The sequence below is a fragment of the Eschrichtius robustus genome, chromosome 4 (assembly GCF_028021215.1).
Source record: "Eschrichtius robustus isolate mEscRob2 chromosome 4, mEscRob2.pri, whole genome shotgun sequence".
Lineage (NCBI taxonomy): Eukaryota > Metazoa > Chordata > Mammalia > Artiodactyla > Eschrichtiidae > Eschrichtius > Eschrichtius robustus.
Genome location: NC_090827.1, coordinates 18,199,221 through 18,220,125, shown reverse-complemented (window position 1 = coordinate 18,220,125; position 20,905 = coordinate 18,199,221). Strand labels below are relative to the sequence as shown.

Sequence of the window (20,905 nt, the reverse complement as noted above, 5' to 3'; positions counted from 1 at the left end):
TGTTTAAATCTATGTATTTTAAAACATCATATGGATCTTTTCTACCAGTTAAAAAAAAGTGAGAAAGAAAATTGTCCCTCCGAAAACATGACACATTGCATTCTGCCACAGAGAGGCAGCCTTCACCAGAAGATGGGACTTAGGGTTATTTGGTTTTTGGAAAATAACATTTAACTCTAGATTTAAAAAAAATGTTTATAACAGGTTTAGAAAGTAGCAGTGTGTGGCAGCCTGGACAACTGGGAGTGTGACAATATGGAGACTGGAAGACAACTTGGTTTTCAGAATTGTGACATTTTTGTTTTCCTTAAATGTGTATGCATTTATTATAAATTGAAAAGTATAGACATAAAACCAAAATTATATCTACTTTGGTATGGTATGGATTAATAATCCAGGAACAAGTTTCCTGAATTTATCATATAGACCTTAATTTATTCCATCTCTTAGACCCAATTCACCTGTTAGGGAAATGTAATGTTGAGATAAAAGCATAATATTCTCATTTAATTAACATTATCTTTTTTGGAAAATTTGATGTTTTTGTAAGGTGCTAGAGACAGCAAAAGAAGATTAAGAAAGTAGTGTGAAATATTGAAAAGAGTTGTTAAAAACAGAGCAAGTCACAACTCAGCTATTAACTCAATTTCCTGTAAAATTTAAATAATTTTATTTTCCTTTCTTTCCTCTCAGGGATGTTCTAAGGATTAAAAGTCGTTGAATGATTTGGTTCTTACTCCTTTTGTGACTTTGTAGAAGTTGCTTAACTTTTCTGCACCATTTTATTCCCCTTTTATAAAGAAAGAAACTAAAACTTTATAAGATCTACAGAATTTATGAAGTGTATATGGCTAGTACATAGAAAGGTTGAATTTTTTAGCTTTAAGATTTATTGTGGAAAATAATAGACTAAAATAAAATCGAGATGAAAATATACTTACATTTCAAAGAATTGTATCTTCCATGATCATGAAATAAGTTTTACACATTTGGCTCCATATTGAAATAACGTGACATGCCTACAACAGAATTCATAACGTGCTGAAGGATATACACTGAAAAGTACGTCTCTTTACCTTCTTAATGATGCCAGTCTCCTATAAATATCCTCTCAGGCAGCAATTGTTAAACTTGTTTGCAAACATTTATGTGATATATCATCTAAATAACATTTTCACATTATAAGTAGAAATATGAATTCAGGGTATCCATTTTTCCATAGACAATTACTGAGAAAGTAAAATGAAAAAGAATGGTTAAGATGCTTAAAAGTCATGGGAGTAGACTCTAGTGGACTCATAAATCGACTCTTCCTTGGTTTGGCTCAGTTCAGCTCAACAAGTACTGATTGTGGCTCTACCATAGGCAGGCAAAGGGACGTAAGAGATTCAGATATATTCTAGAGGCAATGATAGTCTCATCCATAATTTCTTAAGATTTATTCTTTGATCAATAGTTCTTGAGATTTTGGGAAAAGCGATTCAGTGTTTAAATATATTTGAGAACAGCTACATATTAAGTTGTTGTAGTTTAGAGGTCTAAACAATGACTTTTGTTAAATTTATGTTTTCTTCATTCCACTTTCAGATAATATGGTTTATTATTTTGTCATGAATCCAAGGAATCTGCATTCTAACACTAATATGGGTGATTCTGATGCCTATGGTCCATGAACTACACTTTGAGAAAAATTAGTTTAAAATGTGTGGTGCTAAATATGATCCTCTTTGTTTTTTAGTCTTGATATTTCAAGCCATAGCACAAATTCAGCCAGAGGCCAGTGGAGAAACATGTCCAAAGCTATGGAAGGGCTTGTGAATAGGCCCTGTGGGTCATGGGTATTGAAGACAGATGAGGAAACATCAACTATTTGGAAATAAACATTATTAATATAAACAAATCCCACTGTTATTTGTCATGGTTAAATTAATTAGTGGTAGTTAATGAGAAGGCTTCCAAGGGAAGAATCCTGCTATTATTTCATGAAGGTATGGCAACAGGGTTGGAAAATATTTACATTATATGACCACAAGAACAGAATGAACAGACAACACTGTTAAGGTGAAGAAAAAAAATCTTATTTAGATTTATATCTATGTGTAGATTTAAATTTACTGAAAATGAGCAAGAAGCTTTCTGAGATATTCAATGGTTAACCTAATAGTTTTTGTTTGATCTCTAATGAATATAAACAAAACATTTGTGCATGAAAGCATGAAAACCCCATTCTTTAATTCATTTAATCTATAAAATATATATTTTTAAGATGCAGAATGTGTTCAATTAAGTTGCAAATAAAAATGTTAATCATTTTTAATTGACCTGTCATTAAATAAATGATGTAGGCTCTTCTTTCAGAAAATTCTAAACTCAGTGTAGCTTTATTGTAGTATTGAATAAATTGTAGCAGACATATTCAAAGAAAAACTCAAATCCAAATGCACCTAGGGGCTTAACAATTTTTAGCAAGTTAAAAAAGTGGCAATAGTCACAATTAAAATGGTAAAAATTAGCCACTTAAAAAGTTTTGCTTTAAATCATAGTTCATTTACTATAGCTTTCTTAAATAATTCAGTTTGATTAGTACTAATCAAATGTTTTAATTATTTTAAAATAAGGTTGGTATTTATATTTAAAGAACACTTTTTAACTTGATCTATGACATGACATGTTTTACAAAGACACATAGCATTACCCTGATCTTTACATACAGTATTCACAGAGATAAGTTCCAGTTTTAAGAAGGAATACCTTACTATTTTAGCCCTGAGTGTTAACATAATGACGATGATCTAAGAGGACTTAGTAAGAGGACTTAGAATATATGCTGAGACTTTTCAACTTTTTGCTTAGATAATGTTCTTGACATTCTGAATCCAAACCCTTAAAAATGAACAGTAGAATATAAAGCCCAAATTCAGTTATGAAAGGAAACTTTGCTACTAATACGTCAGGCTAGTCGTGAGGTATTTTATTTACCTTAAAGATAATATCATATTTTATTGATTACTTGATACGTTTGTTCATTCATCACTAAATGTCATGTGTTACATATATATATATATACTACCTACTCAAAATGGTGTTAGGTGAAAGTGATCATCCTTCCTTCCATTTGGTTCCTATAATTCATACAGAAAGTATGTTATACCTACATTTGCAAGACTGGTGAAAGTCATTCAGATTTGTACAATGTACTTATCAGAGAGCAAAATTGTCAGCAGTTCAAAGACTTCAGCTGATAGGGTTTTGGATACACATTTTGATAAGCAGGTACTTGGAGGTACACAGATAAACAGAACACTGCCGTTTGAAGATATATTTCGGTCAAGTCAAATCTATGTGATTTTGTGTTTATATGTCATAAGAGTGCAGCCCTACTGCTTAATCAATGCTAGGAACACACATTTTAACAGGTGATTAATTTAGGTAGACTCCAGTAGAGGCAGTTCTCAGTCTACTTAGATTGAAGTGCATTGTAATAGTCCATTCCGTAGGGCCTGTGTTGGCAATAATTCCTAGATACTCTATAGTAATTTTAAGGTATCATCCTTAAGTATTTAAGATTTTATTTCTTAAAATATGTAATACCTATTTTGTTTTTAGTAAGGAAGTCAACAATATGGTAAAACATACATGGAAATTTTGGTTAAAAGTTTACACATTATCGGGACTCTATCATTTTTTCTCATCATCTATAGGCTGAATTTAATAGACTGTACAGTTCTGTGGTCATAATCTGAAGTGCCATTTAATCAAATCGAGTGTTAGAAGCAGGAGAGGAGCATTAAACCTAAATGTGGTTTTGACATTGACAATAATACTTCCTTGTGTACTAATCTTTTGTCTTTCCTATTATTTCATTTGTAGAGCTGAAGAATAAAATCTGTGAGACAATGTGTTCCATAAAAATCTAAACTCAATGACATTTTAAAGCCATGCAGTCCATTTTAATGAACGATTTTCTAGATGCTTTTTTAATTTCTAAAGATATGCTCACATATGGGATATTTACTTTCCAGTAATTTTCTGTCACCTTCAGATGAAAAAAGGACTCAGTATTCATAAACAAAATTGACTACATGATTTATAAATTTTGGCTCATTATGAAGACAGCCATTTTTTTAATATGAGGTTTTGCAGCTTTATTCATAGAAGTGATAGTTATTTCTGAGTTGGCTCTAATACACCAAAATGATTTTTATTTTAAATTACTCATTGTTCCTCTTCTGCCCCATTTTTGCCCTGTAGCACTGGTTGACATTTCAGACAGAGTGAGTTGGCATAGGGCTGGAAAATATGTAATTATAAGAATCACTTGCTCTTGAATTTCCCATTATATAGTAGTCATGATTCAGGTAGACTTTTCATAGGTGTTTGATTTGGAATGAGAAGTTTTCTTCTTCCTTGACCTGTGATTAAAATATGGTATTTTGGTAAATAAATAGAAGATAGTTTCTGCATAATCCAGTTGTGAATCAGAGCTGGTGAAGCAATGTAAATCTTTGACCTGTATCATATAAGCAATAGCGTACGTAATTGTAAATATATTTTAAGATTGAGTGCAGTAAACTTATTTTTTTAATGCTCTGTAGCTTAAAGCAGACTAAGTGCTAAAATGCAGCAAGATGTGTATTAAGAAAAGTTTCGCTTCACTTAATACTCCTCAAAGGAATTCCAGTAAAAGGAAATCTACTACAACTACTTTTGAATATTTTCTTTTCTTTTAATGAGTTATAACCATGAATGCAAATATTTATCAGTTGCTTTAGCATTTTGGTAAAAGTAGGGGATAGGCTATACTTTATAACTGAAAATGAAACTTAGTTACAATAGTGTTTGGATAATAACCTTACCTATTGCATTAGCCTTTATAAATCTTTATGGCTAAAGTTGCAATTTTCAATTAATTGACTGTGGAATTATATACCCATTTCCTGATGGTATTTTGTGGGGTTTTTTCTGGATGCTACAGCAACTGGTACATTCTCCCATGCATGGTACAGTTTGTGTATATAAGACTCTCCGTTAAGATACTATGTTTATGTATGTGCATTATTTCTCTGTACTATAAATATAAATTATATTATTTCAAAGTCATGCATGCTGTTTTTATAGTAAGATGGCATTCGCTACAACACTTCACTTGTCACTTGGTAGATCAAAACACATTAGCTTCTGTCTTAGTAAATGTGGGCTACTATAACAAAAGTACAATAGACTGTGTGGTTAAACAATAGAAATTTATTTCTCACGGTTCTGGAATCTGAGAAGTTCAAGATCAAGGTGCCCAAGGTGCTGGCCAATTCTATTCCTAGTGAAGGCCCTGTTCCTGGTTTGCAGATAGACATCTTGCTGTGTTTTCACACAGGAGGGAGAGAGGGAGAGAGAGAATATGCTCCTCATAAGGACACTAAACCCCTCGTGAGGGCTCCACCCTTATGACCCAACTGCCTCTCAAAGGCCCCATCTCCAAATACCATCACACTGGGGATTAGGGTTTCAGCATATGAATTGTGGAGGGACACAAACATTCAGTCCATAGCAGCGTTCCAAAAAGGCTTTATAAATTTGGACATCTATCCTATTAATTGACTTGATATTAGAATTATTGATCTAGAGCCAAATGTTAAGAAGCTAAAGCATTAACAATGTTTCATATGAACCCATCAATTCTAAAATATTTTAGATTTTAAAATATCAACAAGAATCTATTCTTCAAAGTAACTGGTTTTGAATTGCCTGTCTACTGAGACAGAGGCTTTTAATTTTGTATCCTATTAATATCTTTTTTTAAAAACATCTTTATTGGAGTATAATTGCTTTACAACGGTGTGTTAGTTTCTGCTTTATAACAAAGTGAATCAGCTACACATATACATATATCCCCATATCTCCTCCCTCTTGTGTCTCCTTCCCAGGGACCTCCCTATCCCACCCCTCTAGGTGGACACAAAGCACTGAGATGATCTCCCTGTGCTATGCAGCTGTTTCCCACTAGCCATCCATTTTACATTGGGTAGTGTATATATGTCCATGCCACTCTCTCACTTTGTCCCATCTTACCCTTCCCTCTCCCCGTGTCCTCAACTCCATTCTCTAGTAGGTCTGCATCTTTATTCCCGTCCTGCCCCTAGGTTCCTCATGACCATTTTTTTTTTTTTTTTAGATTCCATATATATGTGTTAGCATACGGAATTTGTTTTTCTCTTTCTGACTTACTTCACTCTGTATGACAGACTCTAGGTCCATCCACCTCACTACAAATAATGCAATTTCATGTCTTTTTATGGCTGAGTAATATTCCATTGTATATATGTGCCACATCTTCTTTATCCATTCATCTGTCAATGGACACTTAGGTTAATTCCATGTCCTGGCTATTGTAAATAGAACTGAAATGAACATTGTGATCCATGACTCTTTTTGAATTATGGTTTTCTCAGGGTATATGCCCAGTAGTGGGATTGCTGGGTCATATGGTAGTTCTATTTTTAGTTTTTTAAGGAACCTCCATACTGATCTCCATAGTGGCTGTATCAATTTACATTCCCACCAACAGTGCAAGAGGGTTCCCTTTTCTCCAAACCCTCCCCAGCATTTATTGTTTGTAGATTTTTTGATGATGGCCATTCTGACTGGTTTGAGGTGATACCACATTGTAGTTTTGATTTGCATTTCTCTAATGATTAGTGATGTTGAGCATCCTTTCATGTGTTTGTGGACAATCTGTATATCTTCTTTGGAGAAATGTCTATTTAGATCTTCTGCCCATTTTTGGATTGAGTTTTTTGTTTTTTTGATATTGAGCTTCATGAGCTGCTTGTAAATTTTGGAGATTAATCCTTTATCAGTTGCTTCATTTGCAAATATTTTCTCCCATTCTGAGGGTTGTCTTTTCATCCTGTTTATGGTTTCCTTTGCTGTGCAAAAGCTTTGAAGTTTCATTAGGTCCCATTTGTTTATTTTTGTTTTTATTTCCATTTCTCTAGGAGGTGAGTCCAAAAGGATCTTGCTGTGATTTATGTCATGGAGTGTTCTGCCTGTGTTTTTCCTCTAAGAGTTTTATAGTGTCTGGCCTTACATTTAGGTCTTAAACCTATTTTGAGTATATTTTTGTGTATGGTGTTAGAGAGTGTTCTAATTTCATTCTTTTACATGTAGCTGTCCAGTTTTCTCAGCACCACTTATTGAAGTGGCTATCTTTTCTCCATTGTATATTCTTGGCTCCTTTATCAAAAATAAGGTGATCATATGTGTGTGGGTTTATCTCTGGGCTTTCTATCCTGTTCCATTGATCTCTATTTCTGTTTTTCTGGCAGTACCATACTGTCTTGATTACTGTAGCTTTGTAGTATAGTCTGAAGTCAGGGAGCCTGATTCCTCCAGCTCCATTTTTCTTTCTCAACATTGCTTTGGCTATTCAGGGTCTTTTGTGTTTCCATACAAATTGTGAAATTTTTTATTCTAGTTCTGTGAAAAATGCCATTGGTAGTTTGATAGGGATTGCATCGAATCTGTAGATTGCTTTGGGTAGTATAGTCATTTTCACAATATTGATTCTTCCAATCCAAGAACATGGTATATCTCTCCATCTGTTTGTATCATCTTTAATTTCTTTCAACAGTGTCTTATAGTTTTCTGCATACAGGTCTTTTTCTCCTTAGGTAGGTTTATTCCTAGGTATTTTATTCTTTTTGTTGCAGTGGTAAATGGGAGTGTTTCCTTAATTTCTCTTTCAGATTTTTCATCATTAGTGTATAGGAATGCAAGAGATTTCTGTGCCTTAATTTTGTGTCCTGCTACTTTACCAAATTCATTGATTAGCTCTAGTAGTTTTCTGCTAGCATCTTAAGGATTCTCTATGTATAGTATCATGTCATCTGCAAAGAGTGACAGCTTTACTTCTTCTTTTCCGATTTGGATTCTTTTTATTTCTTTTTCTTCTCTGATTGCTGTCACTAAAACTTTCAAAACAATGTTGAATAATAGTGGAAGGAATGGGCAACCTTGTCTTGTTCCTGATCTTAGTGGAAATGGTTTCAGTTGTTCTCCATTGAGAATGATGTTGGCTGTGGGTTTGTCATATACGGCCTTTATTATGTTGAGGTAAGTTCCCTCTATGCCTACTTTCTGGAGGGTTTTTTATCGTAAATGGGTGTTGAATTTTGTCAAAAGCTTTTTCTGCATGCATTAAGATGATCGTATGGTTTTTCTCCTTCATTTTGTTAATATGGTGTATCACATTGATTGATTTGTGTATATTGAAGAATCCTTGCAATTCCTGGGATAAACACCACTTGGTCATTGTGTATGATCCTTCTAATGTGCTGTTGGTTTCTTTTTGCTAGTATTTTGTTGAGGATTTTTGCATCCATTTTCCTCAGTGATATTGGCCTGTAGTTTTCTTTTTTTGTAACATCTTTGTCTGGTTTTGGTATTAGGGTGATTTTGGCCTTGTAGAATGAGTTTGGGAGTGTTCCTCCCTCTGCAATATTTTGGAAGAGTTTGAGAAGGATAGGTGTTAGCTCTTCTCTAAATGTTTGACAGAATTCACCTGTGAAGCCATCTGGTGCTGGGCTTTTGTTTGTTGGAAGATTTTTAATCACAGTTTCAATTTCAGTGCTTGTGATTGGTCTGTTTATATTTTCTATTTCTTCCTGGTTCAGTCTTGGAAGGTTGTGCTTTTCTAAGAATTTGTCCATTTCTTCCAGGTTGTCCATTTTATTGGCATATAGTTGCTTGTAGTAGTCTCTCATGATCCTTTGTATTTCTGCGGTGTCAGTTGTTACTTCTCCTTTTTCATTTCTCATTCTATTTATTTGAGTCTTCTCCCTTTTTTTCTTAATGAGTCTGGCTAATGGTTTTTCCATTTTGCTTGTCTTTTCAAAGAACCAGCTTTTAGTTTTATTTATCTTTGCTATCTTTTCCTTCATTTCTTTTTCATTTATTTCTGATATGATCTTTATGATTTCTTTCCTTCTGCTAACTTCAGGATTTTTTTGTGTTTCTTTCTCTAATTGCTTTAGGTGTAAGGTTAGGTTGTTTATTTGAGATTTTTCTTGTTTCTTGAGGTAAGATTGTATTGCTATAAACTTCCCTCTTAGAACTGCTTTTGCTGCATCACATAGATTTTGGTTCATTGTGTTTTGATTGTCATTTGTTTCTAGGTATTTTTTGATTTCCTCTTTGATTTCTTCAGTGATCTCATGGTTATTAAGTAATGTATTGTTCAGCCTCCATGTCTTTCTATTTTTTACATGTTTTTTCCTGTAATTGGTATCTAGTCTCATAGTGTTGTGATCAGAAATGATACTTGATATGATTTCAATTTTTGTAAATTTACCAAGGCTCGATTTGTGACCCAAGATATGATCTATCCTGGAGAATCTTCCATGAGCACTTGAGAAGAAAGTGTATTCACATGTTTTTGGATGGAATGTCCTATAAATGTCAATTAAGTCCATCTTGTTTAATGTATCATTTAAAGCTTGTGTTTCCTTAATTATTTTCATTTTGGATGATCTGTCCATTGGTGAAATCGGGGTGTTAAAGTCCCTTACTATGATTGTGTTACTGTCGATTTCCCTTTTTATGGCTGTTAGCGTTTGCCTTATGTATTGAGGTGTTCCTATGTTGGGTGCGTAAATATTTACAATTGTTATATCTTTTTCTTGGATTGATCTCTTGATCATTATGCAGTGTTCTTCTTTCTCTCTTGTAATAGTCTTTGTTTTAAAGTCTATTTTGTCTGATATGAGAATTGCTACTCTAGCTTTCTTTTGATTTCCATTTGCATGGTATATCTTTTTCCATCCCCTCACTTTCAGTCTCTATGTGTCTCTAGGTCTGAAGTGGGTCTCTCGTAGACAGCATATATACGGGTCTTGTTTTTGTATCCATTCAGCCAGTCAGTGTCTTTTGGTTGGAGCATTTAATCCATTCACATTTAAGGTAATTATCGAGATGTATGTTCCTATTACCATTTTCTTAATTGTTTTGGGTTTGTTATTTTAGGTCTTTTCTTTCTCTTGTGTTTCCTGCCTAGAGAAGTTCCTTTAGCATTTGTTGTATAGGTGGTTTGGTGGTGCTGAAATGTCTTAGCTTTTGATTGTCTGTAAAGGTTTTAATTTCTCCGTCAAATCTGAATGAGATCCTTGCTGAGTAGAGTAATCTTGGCTGTAAGTTGTTCCCTTTTATCACTTTAAATATGTCTGCCACTCCCTTCTGGCTTGCTGAGTTTCTGCTGAAAGATCAGCTGTTAACCTTATGGGGATTCTCTTTTATGTTATTTGTTGTTTTTCCCTTGCTGCTTTTAATACTTTTTCTTTGTATTTAATTTCTGATAGTTTGATTAATATGTGTCTTGTTGTGTTTCTCCTTGAATTTATGCTGTATGGGACTCTCTGCGCTTCCTGGACTTGATTGGCTATTTCCTTTCCCATATTAGGGAAGTTTTCAATATAATCTCTTCAAATATTTTTTCAGTCCCTTTCTTTTTCTCTTCTTCTTCTGGGACCCCTATAATTCGAATGTTGGTGCGTTTAATGTTGTCCCAGAGGTCTCTGAGACTGTCCTCAATTCTTTTCATTCTTTTTTCTCTATTCTGCTGTGCAGTATTTATTTCCACTATTTTATTTTCCAGGTCAGTTATCCGTTCTTCTACCTCAGTTATTCTGCTATTGATTCCTTCTAGAGAATTTTTAATTTCATTTATTGTGTTGTTCATCATTGTTTGTTTGCTCTTTAGTTCTTCTAGGTCCTTGTTAAACATTTCTTGTATTTTCTCCATTCTATTTCCAAGATTTTGTATCATCTTTACTATCATTACTCTGAATCCTTTTTCAGGTAGACTGCCTATTTTCTCTTCATTTGTTTGGTCTGGTAGGTTTTTACCTTGCTCCTTCGTCTGCTGTGTGTTTGTCTGTCCTCTCATTTTGCTTAACTTAACTGTGTTTGTGGTCTCCTTTTTGCAGACTGCATGTTCGTAGTTCCCATTGTTTTTGGTGTCTGCCCCCAGTGGCTATGGCTGGTTCAGTGGGTTGTGTAGGCTTTCTGGTGGAGGGGAGTGGTGCCTGTGTTCTGGTGAATGAGGCTGGATCTTGTCTTTCTGGTGGGCAGGACCATGTCTGGTGGTGTGTTTTACGGTGTCTGTGACCTTATTATGATTTTAGGCAGCCTTTCTGCTAGTTGGGTGGGTTGTGTTCCTGTCTTGCTAGTTGTTTGGCAGAGGCTCTCCAGCACTGTAGCTTGCTGGTCATTGAGTGGAGCTGTTTCTTGGCGTTGACATGGAGATCTCTGGGAGATTTTTGCCTTTTGGTAATACGTGAGGCTGGGAGGTCTCTGGTGGACCAATGTCCTGAACTCGGCTTTTCCACCTTAGAGGAACAAGCCTGACACCTGGCTGGAGCACCAAGACCCTGTTATCTACATGGCTCAGAATAAAAGGGAGATAAAAAGAAAGAAAGAAAGAAAAAAATAAAATAAAGTTATGAAAATAAAAAATTAAGAATAATTATTAAAAGTGATAAAAAATTAAAAAGTAATAAAAACAAAGGAAGTAAGAAATAAAGAAAGAGCAACCAAACCAAAAAACAAATCCACCAATGACAATAAGTCCTAAAAACTATAGTAAAAAAAAAGAAAAAAAGAAACAAAAAATCGGACAGACAGAACTGGAAGAGAAATGGTAAAAGCAAAGCTCTGCAGACAAAATCACAAACAGAAGCATACATATACACACTCACCAAAAGGGAAAAGGGAAAAAACATATATATATATCGTTGCTCCCAAAGTCCACCCTCTCAATTTGAGATGAGTTGTTGTCTATTCAGGTATTCCAGAGATGCAGGGTACATCAAATTGATTGTGGAGATTTAATCTGCTGCTCCTGAGGCTGCTCAGAGAAATTTCCCTTTCTTTGTTCGCACAGCTCCTGGGGTTCAGCTTTGGATTGGCCCCACCTCTGTGTGTAGGTCGCCTGAGGGCGTCTCTTCTTTGCTCAGACAGGACGGGGTTAAAGGAGCAGCTGATTCGGGCGCTCTGGCTCACTCAGGCCAGGGGGAGGGAGGGGTACAGCTGCGGGGCGAGCCTGCGGCGGCAGAGGTCAGGGTGACGTTGCACCAGCCTGAGGTGCGCCGTGTGTTCTCCTGGGGAAGTTTCCCTGGGTCATGGGACCCTGGCAGTGGCGGGCTGCACAGGCTCCCGGGAGGGGAGTTGTAGATAGTGACCTGTGCTTGCACACAGGCTTCTTGGTGGCTGTAGCAGCAGCCTTAGCATTTCACGCCCATCTCTGGGGTCCGCGCTGATAGCCACGGCTTGCGCCCATCTGTGGAGCTTGTTTAGGTGGTGCTCTGAATTCCCTCTCTTCGTGCACCCCGAAACAATGGTCTCTTGCCTCTTAGGTGGGTCCAGACTTTTTCCCGGACTCTCTCCTGGCTAGCAGTGGTGCACTAGACCCCTTCAGGCTATGTTCACGCATCCAACCCCTGTCCTCTCCCTGGGATCTGACCTCTGAAGCCTGAGCCTCAGCTCCCAGCCTGCACCCTCCCCAGCGGATGAGCAGACAAGCCTCTTGGGCTGGTGAGTGCTGGTTGGCACCAATCCTCTGTGCGGGAATCTCTCTGCTTTTCCCTCTGCACCCATTGCTGTGCTCTCCTCCATGGCTCCGAACCTTGCCCCCTGCCCACCCCCTGTCTCCATCAGTGAAGGGGCTTCCTAGTGTGTGGAAACCTTTCCATCTTTACAGCTCCCTCCCATAGGTGCAGGCCCTATCCCTATTCTTTTGTCTCTGTTCTCTTACTTTTCCCCTACCCAGTTACGTGGGGAGTTTCTTGCCTTTTGGGGTGTCTGAGGTCTTCTGCAAGCATTCAGTAGGTGTTCTGTAGGCGTTGCTCCACATATAGATATATTTCTGATGTATTTGTGGGGAGGAAGGTCATCTCCATGTCTTACTCTTCTGCCATCTTGAAGGTCTCCTCCCTATTAATATCTTTATATCTACTCTGCTATTTCACTGTTTATGTTCATTGTCAATATTCTATGCTCCAAGTTTTTATTTCCTCTCCCACAGTGTCTTTTAAATGCCCTCTAATTTAGTTTCATTCATCACCACTCTTCTAAAGTTACATCCTATATACTGTACAGTCACCTCCCTATAAGTCTCCTCTTGAAATACTTGATATAGTAGACCTCTAACACTGTTCATATGCAAGGCATGGCATGTGATAGACACTCAAAATAAGTATTGGTTAACATGCAAATGGAGAAAAAAATAACCTCTCCCTATTTACTGTCTATAATGTTGTAGTAGCTAAATTTATTAACTAGACTGTTTCCTTCTTTGACTCTTCTCCTCCCTCTCTATGTGCAGTCCCCCAAGGTCCAGTCCTTAGTTATTTAGGTTTTCTCTCCCTGTGATCTTTCACTTAGAGAAACCTCAACTATTGCCTCTACATGAATAACTCCATTCTTTTTCTCCAGGCAAGCTTCCTCATGAGCTTCAGTTATATATCTATGATTTTCCTCTAGACACTTCTATTTGGACATCCTGCATCTTTTCAAACATAATTGATTCAAAATCAAGCACAAGATATTCCTCTCCTCCTTCTTTCTGTATTTCTTTATTTCCATCATAGTATTACCTTTTTCATAGCCACTTTTCATTTTTATCTTCTTCTAGTCACTGTACATACTAAATGTTTATTGCATTTCTTAGAAAATATTCTGAGTTGTTCTTCCTTTCCATTATCAATGTTAGTGTACTCCTTGTTAGTGACCCTGAAACAGACCATCTTCCAGTCATTTCATCCTGTACACTACTGCCAGAATTTATTTCTTAAACTATCTTTCTTCACGAATCTCCTTTAGTCAAAAACCTTCAAGAGCTAGACTATGGAAGTGGTTTTCAAAAGCCCTTTTTTAAAAAAATGACTAAACAACTTCAGTTAAATAAAATCTTGTATGGGACCCAAACAAATAAAACAGTAAATCTGTAGTTGTTTTGGCTGAAAATATTTAAGGCCTCTTGTATTTGGGCTTTACCTACACATTGTCCCCTGGGCAGTTCTTTAGCATTTCTGGTACATTTTAGGATACAATTTGAAACCTATGGTCTCTAGTACAAAATCTTTATTTAGGATTTAGGCCCTGTTCCATTTAACCAATCTGTTTGCTACATAAAACTTTTTCCATGTAAATTTGTGCCTTGTCTTCTGTCATGTTTAGTGCCCAGAATGCCGTTAAACCACCTTTCTGCTTCTTTAAACCTTATTCGTATCCCCAGTGCAGTTCAGTCATCACCTCTTCACTGTACATGTGAATGAATATGTAGGAATAAAAGAGTTAGGTATCTTTTTTCACTATGTAGATAATTTTGAGGGAGTACTGTTTTCTTTTTTTGGAAATTACTTCTGATTTGCATTTAATTATTACATACACAGAGGTCCGTGCAGGCGTATCTTGGAGATATTGCAGGTTTGATTCCAGACCACTGCAATAAAGCAAATATCCCAATAACAGGAGTCACAGAAATTTTTTGGTTTCCCAGTGCATGTAAAAGTTATGTTTACACTGTACTGTAGTCTATTAAATGTGCAATAACGTTATGTCTAAAAAATGCACATACCTTAATTTAAAAATACTTTATTGTTAAAAGATGCTAAACATCTTTTGAGCCTTCAGCAAGTCAGACTCTTTTTGTTGGTAGTTGGTATAGTGTCTTACCTTGATGTTGCCTGCTGACTGATCAGGGTGGTGGTTGCTGAAGAGCTACGTGGCCATGGCAATTTCTTCAAATAAGACGACAATGAAATTTGTTGCATCAATTGACTCTTCCTTTCATGAATGGTTCTTCTATAGCATGCATGCTGTTTGGTAGCATTTTACCCACCGTAGAACTTCTTTCAAAATTGGAGTCATTCCTTTCAAACCCTGCTGCTGCTTTATCAACTAACTTTATGTAATATTCTAAATCCTTTGTTATCAAAATTTCAACAGTCTTCATAACATCTTCACCAGGAGTAGATTCCATCTCAAGAAACCACTTTCTTTGCTCAACCATAAGAAGCGACTCCTCATCCATTAAAGGTTTACCATGAGACTGCAACAATTCAGTCATCTTCAGACTCCATTTCTAATTTTAGTCCTCTTAATATTTCCACATCTGCGGTTTCTTCCTTCACTGAGTCTTGAATCCCTCAGTCATTCAACTTCTTCCAAACTCCTGTTAAGGTTGATATTTTCACCTCTTCCCATGAATTACAAATATTCTTAATGGCATCTAGAATGATGAACACTTTCCAGAAGGTTTTTAATTGAGCTTCCCCACATCTGTCAGAGGAATCACTCTCTATGGCAGCTAGATCCTTTTGAAGTATATATTTGTATTTTGACTGCACCACGTGTCTTGCAGGATCTTAGTTCCCTAACCAGGAGACCAGGGGTCAAACTTGGGCCCCTCTGCAGTGGAAGCATAAAGTCCTAACAACTGGACTGCCAGAAAACTCCCAAAATATATTTATTAAATAATAAGACTTGAAAGTCAGACTGACTCCGTGATCCATGGGCTGAAGAATGGATGTTGTGTTAGCAGCCATAAAAACATCATTAATCTCATCACACATCTCCATCAGAGCTCTTGGGTGACTAGGTACATTGTCAATGTGCAGTAATATTTTGAAAGGAATCTTTTTTTCTGAACAGTAAGTTCTCAGCAGTGGGCTTAAAATATTCAGCAAACCATGTTGTTGACAGATGAGCCATCATCCAGGCTTTGTTATTCTGTTTATAGAACACAGGCAGAATAGATATAGCATAATTCTTAAAGGCCCTAGGATTTTTGGAATGGTAAATGAGTATTGGGGTCAACTTAAAGTCACCAGCTAATTAGCCCCTACAAAGAGAGTCAGCCTGTCCTTGAAGCTTTGAAGCCAGGCATTGACTTCTCCTCTCTAGCTATTGAGTTGGGCAAAAAGTGCCTTCAGTTTTTAAGTAAAAATAAAAGACACATTTTTCATTTTCACCAAGAACTTTACTGACCAACATATCTGCCCTTTTGTTCCACTACCTTCCTACCTTCTGCCATTTTTCAGGCAACTTCATAATTCCATCTTCCCCAAAATTTTATCTTTTTGAGCAAAGAACTGTTCCAGGTGCCTTTTACAGTCTTCCAGGGAATTGAAATTTTTTCCATTAAGAGAAGTTTGTAAAGACCGAAATAAGTGGAAATCCAAAGGTGAAATGTCTGGTGAATACGGCGGATGAATCAGGACTTCCCAGCCAAGCTGTAACAGTTTTTGCCTGGTCATCAAAGAAACATGTGATCTTGTGTTATCCTGATGGAAGATTATGCGTTTTCTGTTGACTAATTCTGGACGCTTTTTGTCGAGTGCTGCTTTCCGTTGGTCTAACTGGGAGCAGCACTTGTTGGAATGAATCATTTAGTTTTCCCGAAGGAGCTCATAATAGAGGACTCCCTTCCAATCCCACCATATACACAATATCACCTTCTTTAGATGAAGACCGGCCTTTGGTGTCGTTGGTGGTGGTTCATTTTGTTTGCCCCACGATCTCTTCTGTTCCACATTATTGTACAGTATCCACTTTTCATCGCCCGTCACAATTTGTTTTAAGAACGGAACATTTTCATTACGTTGAAGTAGAGAATCGCATGCGGAAATATGGTCAAGAAGGTTTTTGTCACTTAACTTACGTGGAACCCAAACATCATAAGTGATTAATGTAACCAAGCTGGTGCAAATGGTTTTCAACGCTTGATTTGGATATTTTGAGTTTGTTGGCTGTCTTCCATGTGGTATAACATTGATTGTTCTCAATTAAGGTCTCGATTTGATCGCTGTCAACTTCAACTGGTCTACCCGACTGTGGAGCATCATCCAGTGAGAAATCTCCAGCACAAAGCTTCACAAACCACTTTTTTTTTTTTTTAATACTTATTTATTTATTTATTTATTTATTTATTTATTTATTTATGGCTGTGTTGGGTCTTCGTTTCTGTGCGAGGGCTCTCTCCAGCCGCGGCAAGCGGGGGCCACTCTTCATCGCGGTGCGCGGGCCTCCCACCATCGCGGCCTCTCCCGCCGCGGAGCACGGGCTCCAGGTGCGCAGGCTCAGCAATTGTGGCTCACGGGCCCAGTCGCTCCGCGGCACGTGGGGTCCTCCCAGACCGGGGCTCGAACCCGTGTCCCCCGCATTGGCAGGCGGACTCTCAACCACTGCGCCACCAGGGAAGCCCCAGAAACCACTTTTGACACGTTCAGTCAGTCACAGCACCTTTTCCATACACTGCACAAATCTTTTTTTTGCGTTTCAGTTGCTTTTTTACCTTTCTTGAAATAATAAAGCATAATATGCCAAAAATGTTGCTTTTTTCCTTCCATCTTCAATACTAAAATTGCTACAGAAAAATTCACCAATTTTGATAAGCCTTTTTTAAATGCACGCTGATAATGACAGCTGTCACATACAATCTAACAAAATTGTTTTGAATGAAGTTAAAGACAACTAAGTGCTACTAGAGCCATCTTACGGAAAAAAAAACCGAATGAAACTTTTGGCCATCCCAATATGAAAGTCCTCGATGGCATCCTCTTCCAAAAGAGGGCTGTTTTGTCTACAGTGAAACTCTGTTGTTTAGTGTAGCCACCTTCATTAATTATCATAGCTAGATCTTCTGGATAACTTGCTGCAGCTTCTATATCAGCACTTGCTGCTTCACCTTGCACTTTTATGTTATGGAGATGGCATCTTTACTTAAACCAACATCTGCTAGCTTCAGACTTTTCATCTGTAGCTTCCTTACCTCTCTCAGCCTTCACAAAATTGAAGAGAGTTAAGGCCTTGCTCTGGATTAGCCTTTGGCTTAAGGGAATGTTGTGCCGGGTTTGATCTCTACCCAGACCACTAAAACTTTCTCCATATCAGAATTAAGGCTCTTTTGCTTTCTTATTATTCATGTGTTCACTGGAAGAGCACTTTTAATTTCCTTCAAGGACTTTTCCTTTGCATTTACAACTTAGCTGACTAATATTTAGTGCAAGAGGCCTAGCTTTTGACCTGTCTCAGGTTTTGGCATGTCTTCCTCACTAAGTTTAGTCATTTCTAGCATTTGATTTCTAGTGCCCCATGGCCTAATTTCAATATTGTTGTGTCTCAGGGAATAGAGAGACCCAAGGAGAGAGAGAGAGATGGGGAAGCAAGCAGAACACACACAACACTTATGAATTAAGTTTGCTATCTTACATGGGCACGGTTTGTGCTACCCCAAAACAATTACAATAGTAATATCAAAGATCCCTGATTATGTATTACCATAACACATATAATTTTAATAATGAAAAAGTTAGAAATATTGTGAGAGTTACGTGAACAAATGCTATTAGAAAAATGGTGCTGATAGGCTTGCTAGAAGCAGGGTTGCTACAAACCTTGAATTTGTAAAAAACACAGTATCTGAAAAGTGTAATAAAGTGAAGTGCAATAAAATGAAGTATGCTTGTATTTTATGCTTATCATATTTCAAATCCCTGAACTGAATGACTTTAAGCATTCAAAAGGATGGGTTCAAGAGTGATGCTAAATTTAAATGTTAAGATAACAAATCTAAGAATAATATCCATGTGACCAAAATCAATAATTTAAAACATGCTTTATTATTTTTACATTTGTTTCCTCTTAGGGCCTGCAACATACAATCCTGTTTTAAAGAAATCTTGCTCCATACCCTTATTTGTTAAAGCATCAAATCGTTTTAAAGATTCCGAAGAGATTACTCCTGGTCCAGCGACATATGAGGTTTGTCAATGATATTTCTCTTTTAATAATAACACAAGAATGGAAAAATTTCCAGAAGGTACTGGAAATGTCTTCATTAAAGTCCTTTCCATATGTTCTATTCTTATTACTAACCAAAATCTTTTGGCTAAGAAAGGCTTTTTTAAAGATAAATTCTGACATTTCTGAAAGAATTATTTAACAATTTATCTATAAATAGCCTCTACAGCACAAATATATATAATTTCTATATCCCTGCAACTCTAAATATTTACTTGTTTACATACACAAATTGAAAAAGAAATTTCCAAATGTTTATTGAAATCAAGAATTTATTAGAGTGCTCAGAAGAAGAAAGCCCTGTGGATCCAGTAAAACCAGGTATTGATCTTTTATTTTCTTTTAATAAATGCAGGTGGTTTAGATTCGTAATAAATAAATGTCTCATTATGCTGTGGGTCTTCTGATTGTAAGGAGGAGGTTTAAATAAACTGCAGCGTTTTAGAAATTGTGTTCACTCTAGGCTTTTATTCCCCATTTGGTGTGAAAAGGTTTTCCTGTTGGCTTATAGCAATTAATTTAAGAGTGCAAACCATAATGAATGTTCTTATTTGGGTTAGTTAATGACAAATTTATTTTTATTGAATGTATGTTTTTCTACTTATTCAAAGTGTCGTAATCCAAAGAATTTTTCAGCATCCTGTCAAAAGTACATTTATAATATAATATCAGAAAAGGAAGAGAAAGAAAATCAAATGAATAATGAAAGACTTGTTATTTTACTTGTTGGCTGTTGATTCCCCCAAAATATCACTATTACTTTCTACTGATAAGCAAATCTAATTTTATAAGACTTACCTCACAAAAGGAAAATCTGCTAGACAGAGTCTTAGTAGTAGTTCAGAAGGTGAAAGTCAAGGGAGGATACATTATATATATATATATATATATATATATATATATATATATATATATATATATATATATATATATACAGTGTTTTAGGGCCTTGGCTGTGTAATGTAAGGCAAGTCTTGCAAATTGGGAACTGATAGAGATTTGGCAAAGTTTATGACATATTTACTCTTGATTGTTGGGTACAATGAGGAAAGGTCTTTAAGCAAGTATTGATCAGTAAACTATTAGTCTTAATAAGTTAGATATTATAGATGTTCATTTGATCATATTAAATCATAGAAAATCTTTAACTGATTGCTTCCCCACTCCTTTTTAAAACTGGTTTTAATGGTGTCCGCAAATGATAAATGCCAGTAAATATGATGTTATACTTATTCATTTTGTGCTACATTTGTCATAGAAGATGTACCCACTAGTATTCCTAGTATTTAAAGATGTTACTGCTTTTTCTTTCACTACGATTTTATGATTTATATTTATATTTCCTTAGTCATTTATTGTGGAATATTATTTTCCATGTCAGAAAAAAACATTTATGGATTTAATAATGAGGTTTAATTAAGGTAATGCCTAAAATGTCAAACTAATATATTCATATATTATATATTAGATATAATACTGCAGTAGAAGGTTAATTTTCTGTTGAGGACTATCTGTAATTTTTTGTCTTTCCAACACCACTTGTTTCTGTTAATAATTAAAAACATTTTTTGAACAAATAATTTTCTTTCATAATTTTTCTTCTTGAAAGGAAAAGTTGTGTCTTTCTTTTTTTAACATCTTTAATGGAGGATAATTGCTTTACAGTGGTGTGTTTGTTTCCGCTTTATAACAAAGTGAATCAGCTATACATATACATATATCCCCATATCTCCTCCCTCTTCTTTCACCCTACCACCCTCCCGATCCCACGCCTCTAGGTGGACACAAAGCACCGAGCTGATCTCCCTGTGCTATGTGGCTGCTTCCCACTAGCTATCTATTTTACATTTGGTAGTATATATCAGTCCATACCATTCTCTCACTTCATCCCAGCTTACACTTCCCCCTCCCACCTCAAGTCCATTCTCTACGTCTGTGTCTTTATTCCTGTCCTGCCCCTAGGTTCTTAAGAACCGTTTTTTTTTTTTTTTTTAGATTCCATATATATGTGTTAGCATACGGTATTTATTTTTCTCTTTCTGACTTACTTCAC

At 36.1% G+C, this 20,905-nt stretch overlaps 1 protein-coding gene across 3 annotated transcripts in view; it reads left to right on the top strand.

Moving 5' to 3' along the window:
- STPG2 (sperm tail PG-rich repeat containing 2) overlaps positions 1 to 20,905 on the top strand; it is a 624,720-nt gene that overhangs the window by 316,918 nt on the left and 286,897 nt on the right. For all 3 annotated transcript variants that reach the window (XM_068542062.1, XM_068542060.1, XM_068542061.1), the window contains one exon: positions 18,698 to 18,813. In XM_068542062.1, the coding sequence (XP_068398163.1) occupies positions 18,698 to 18,813 (116 nt within the window). The remainder of the gene's footprint in view (positions 1 to 18,697; positions 18,814 to 20,905) is intronic.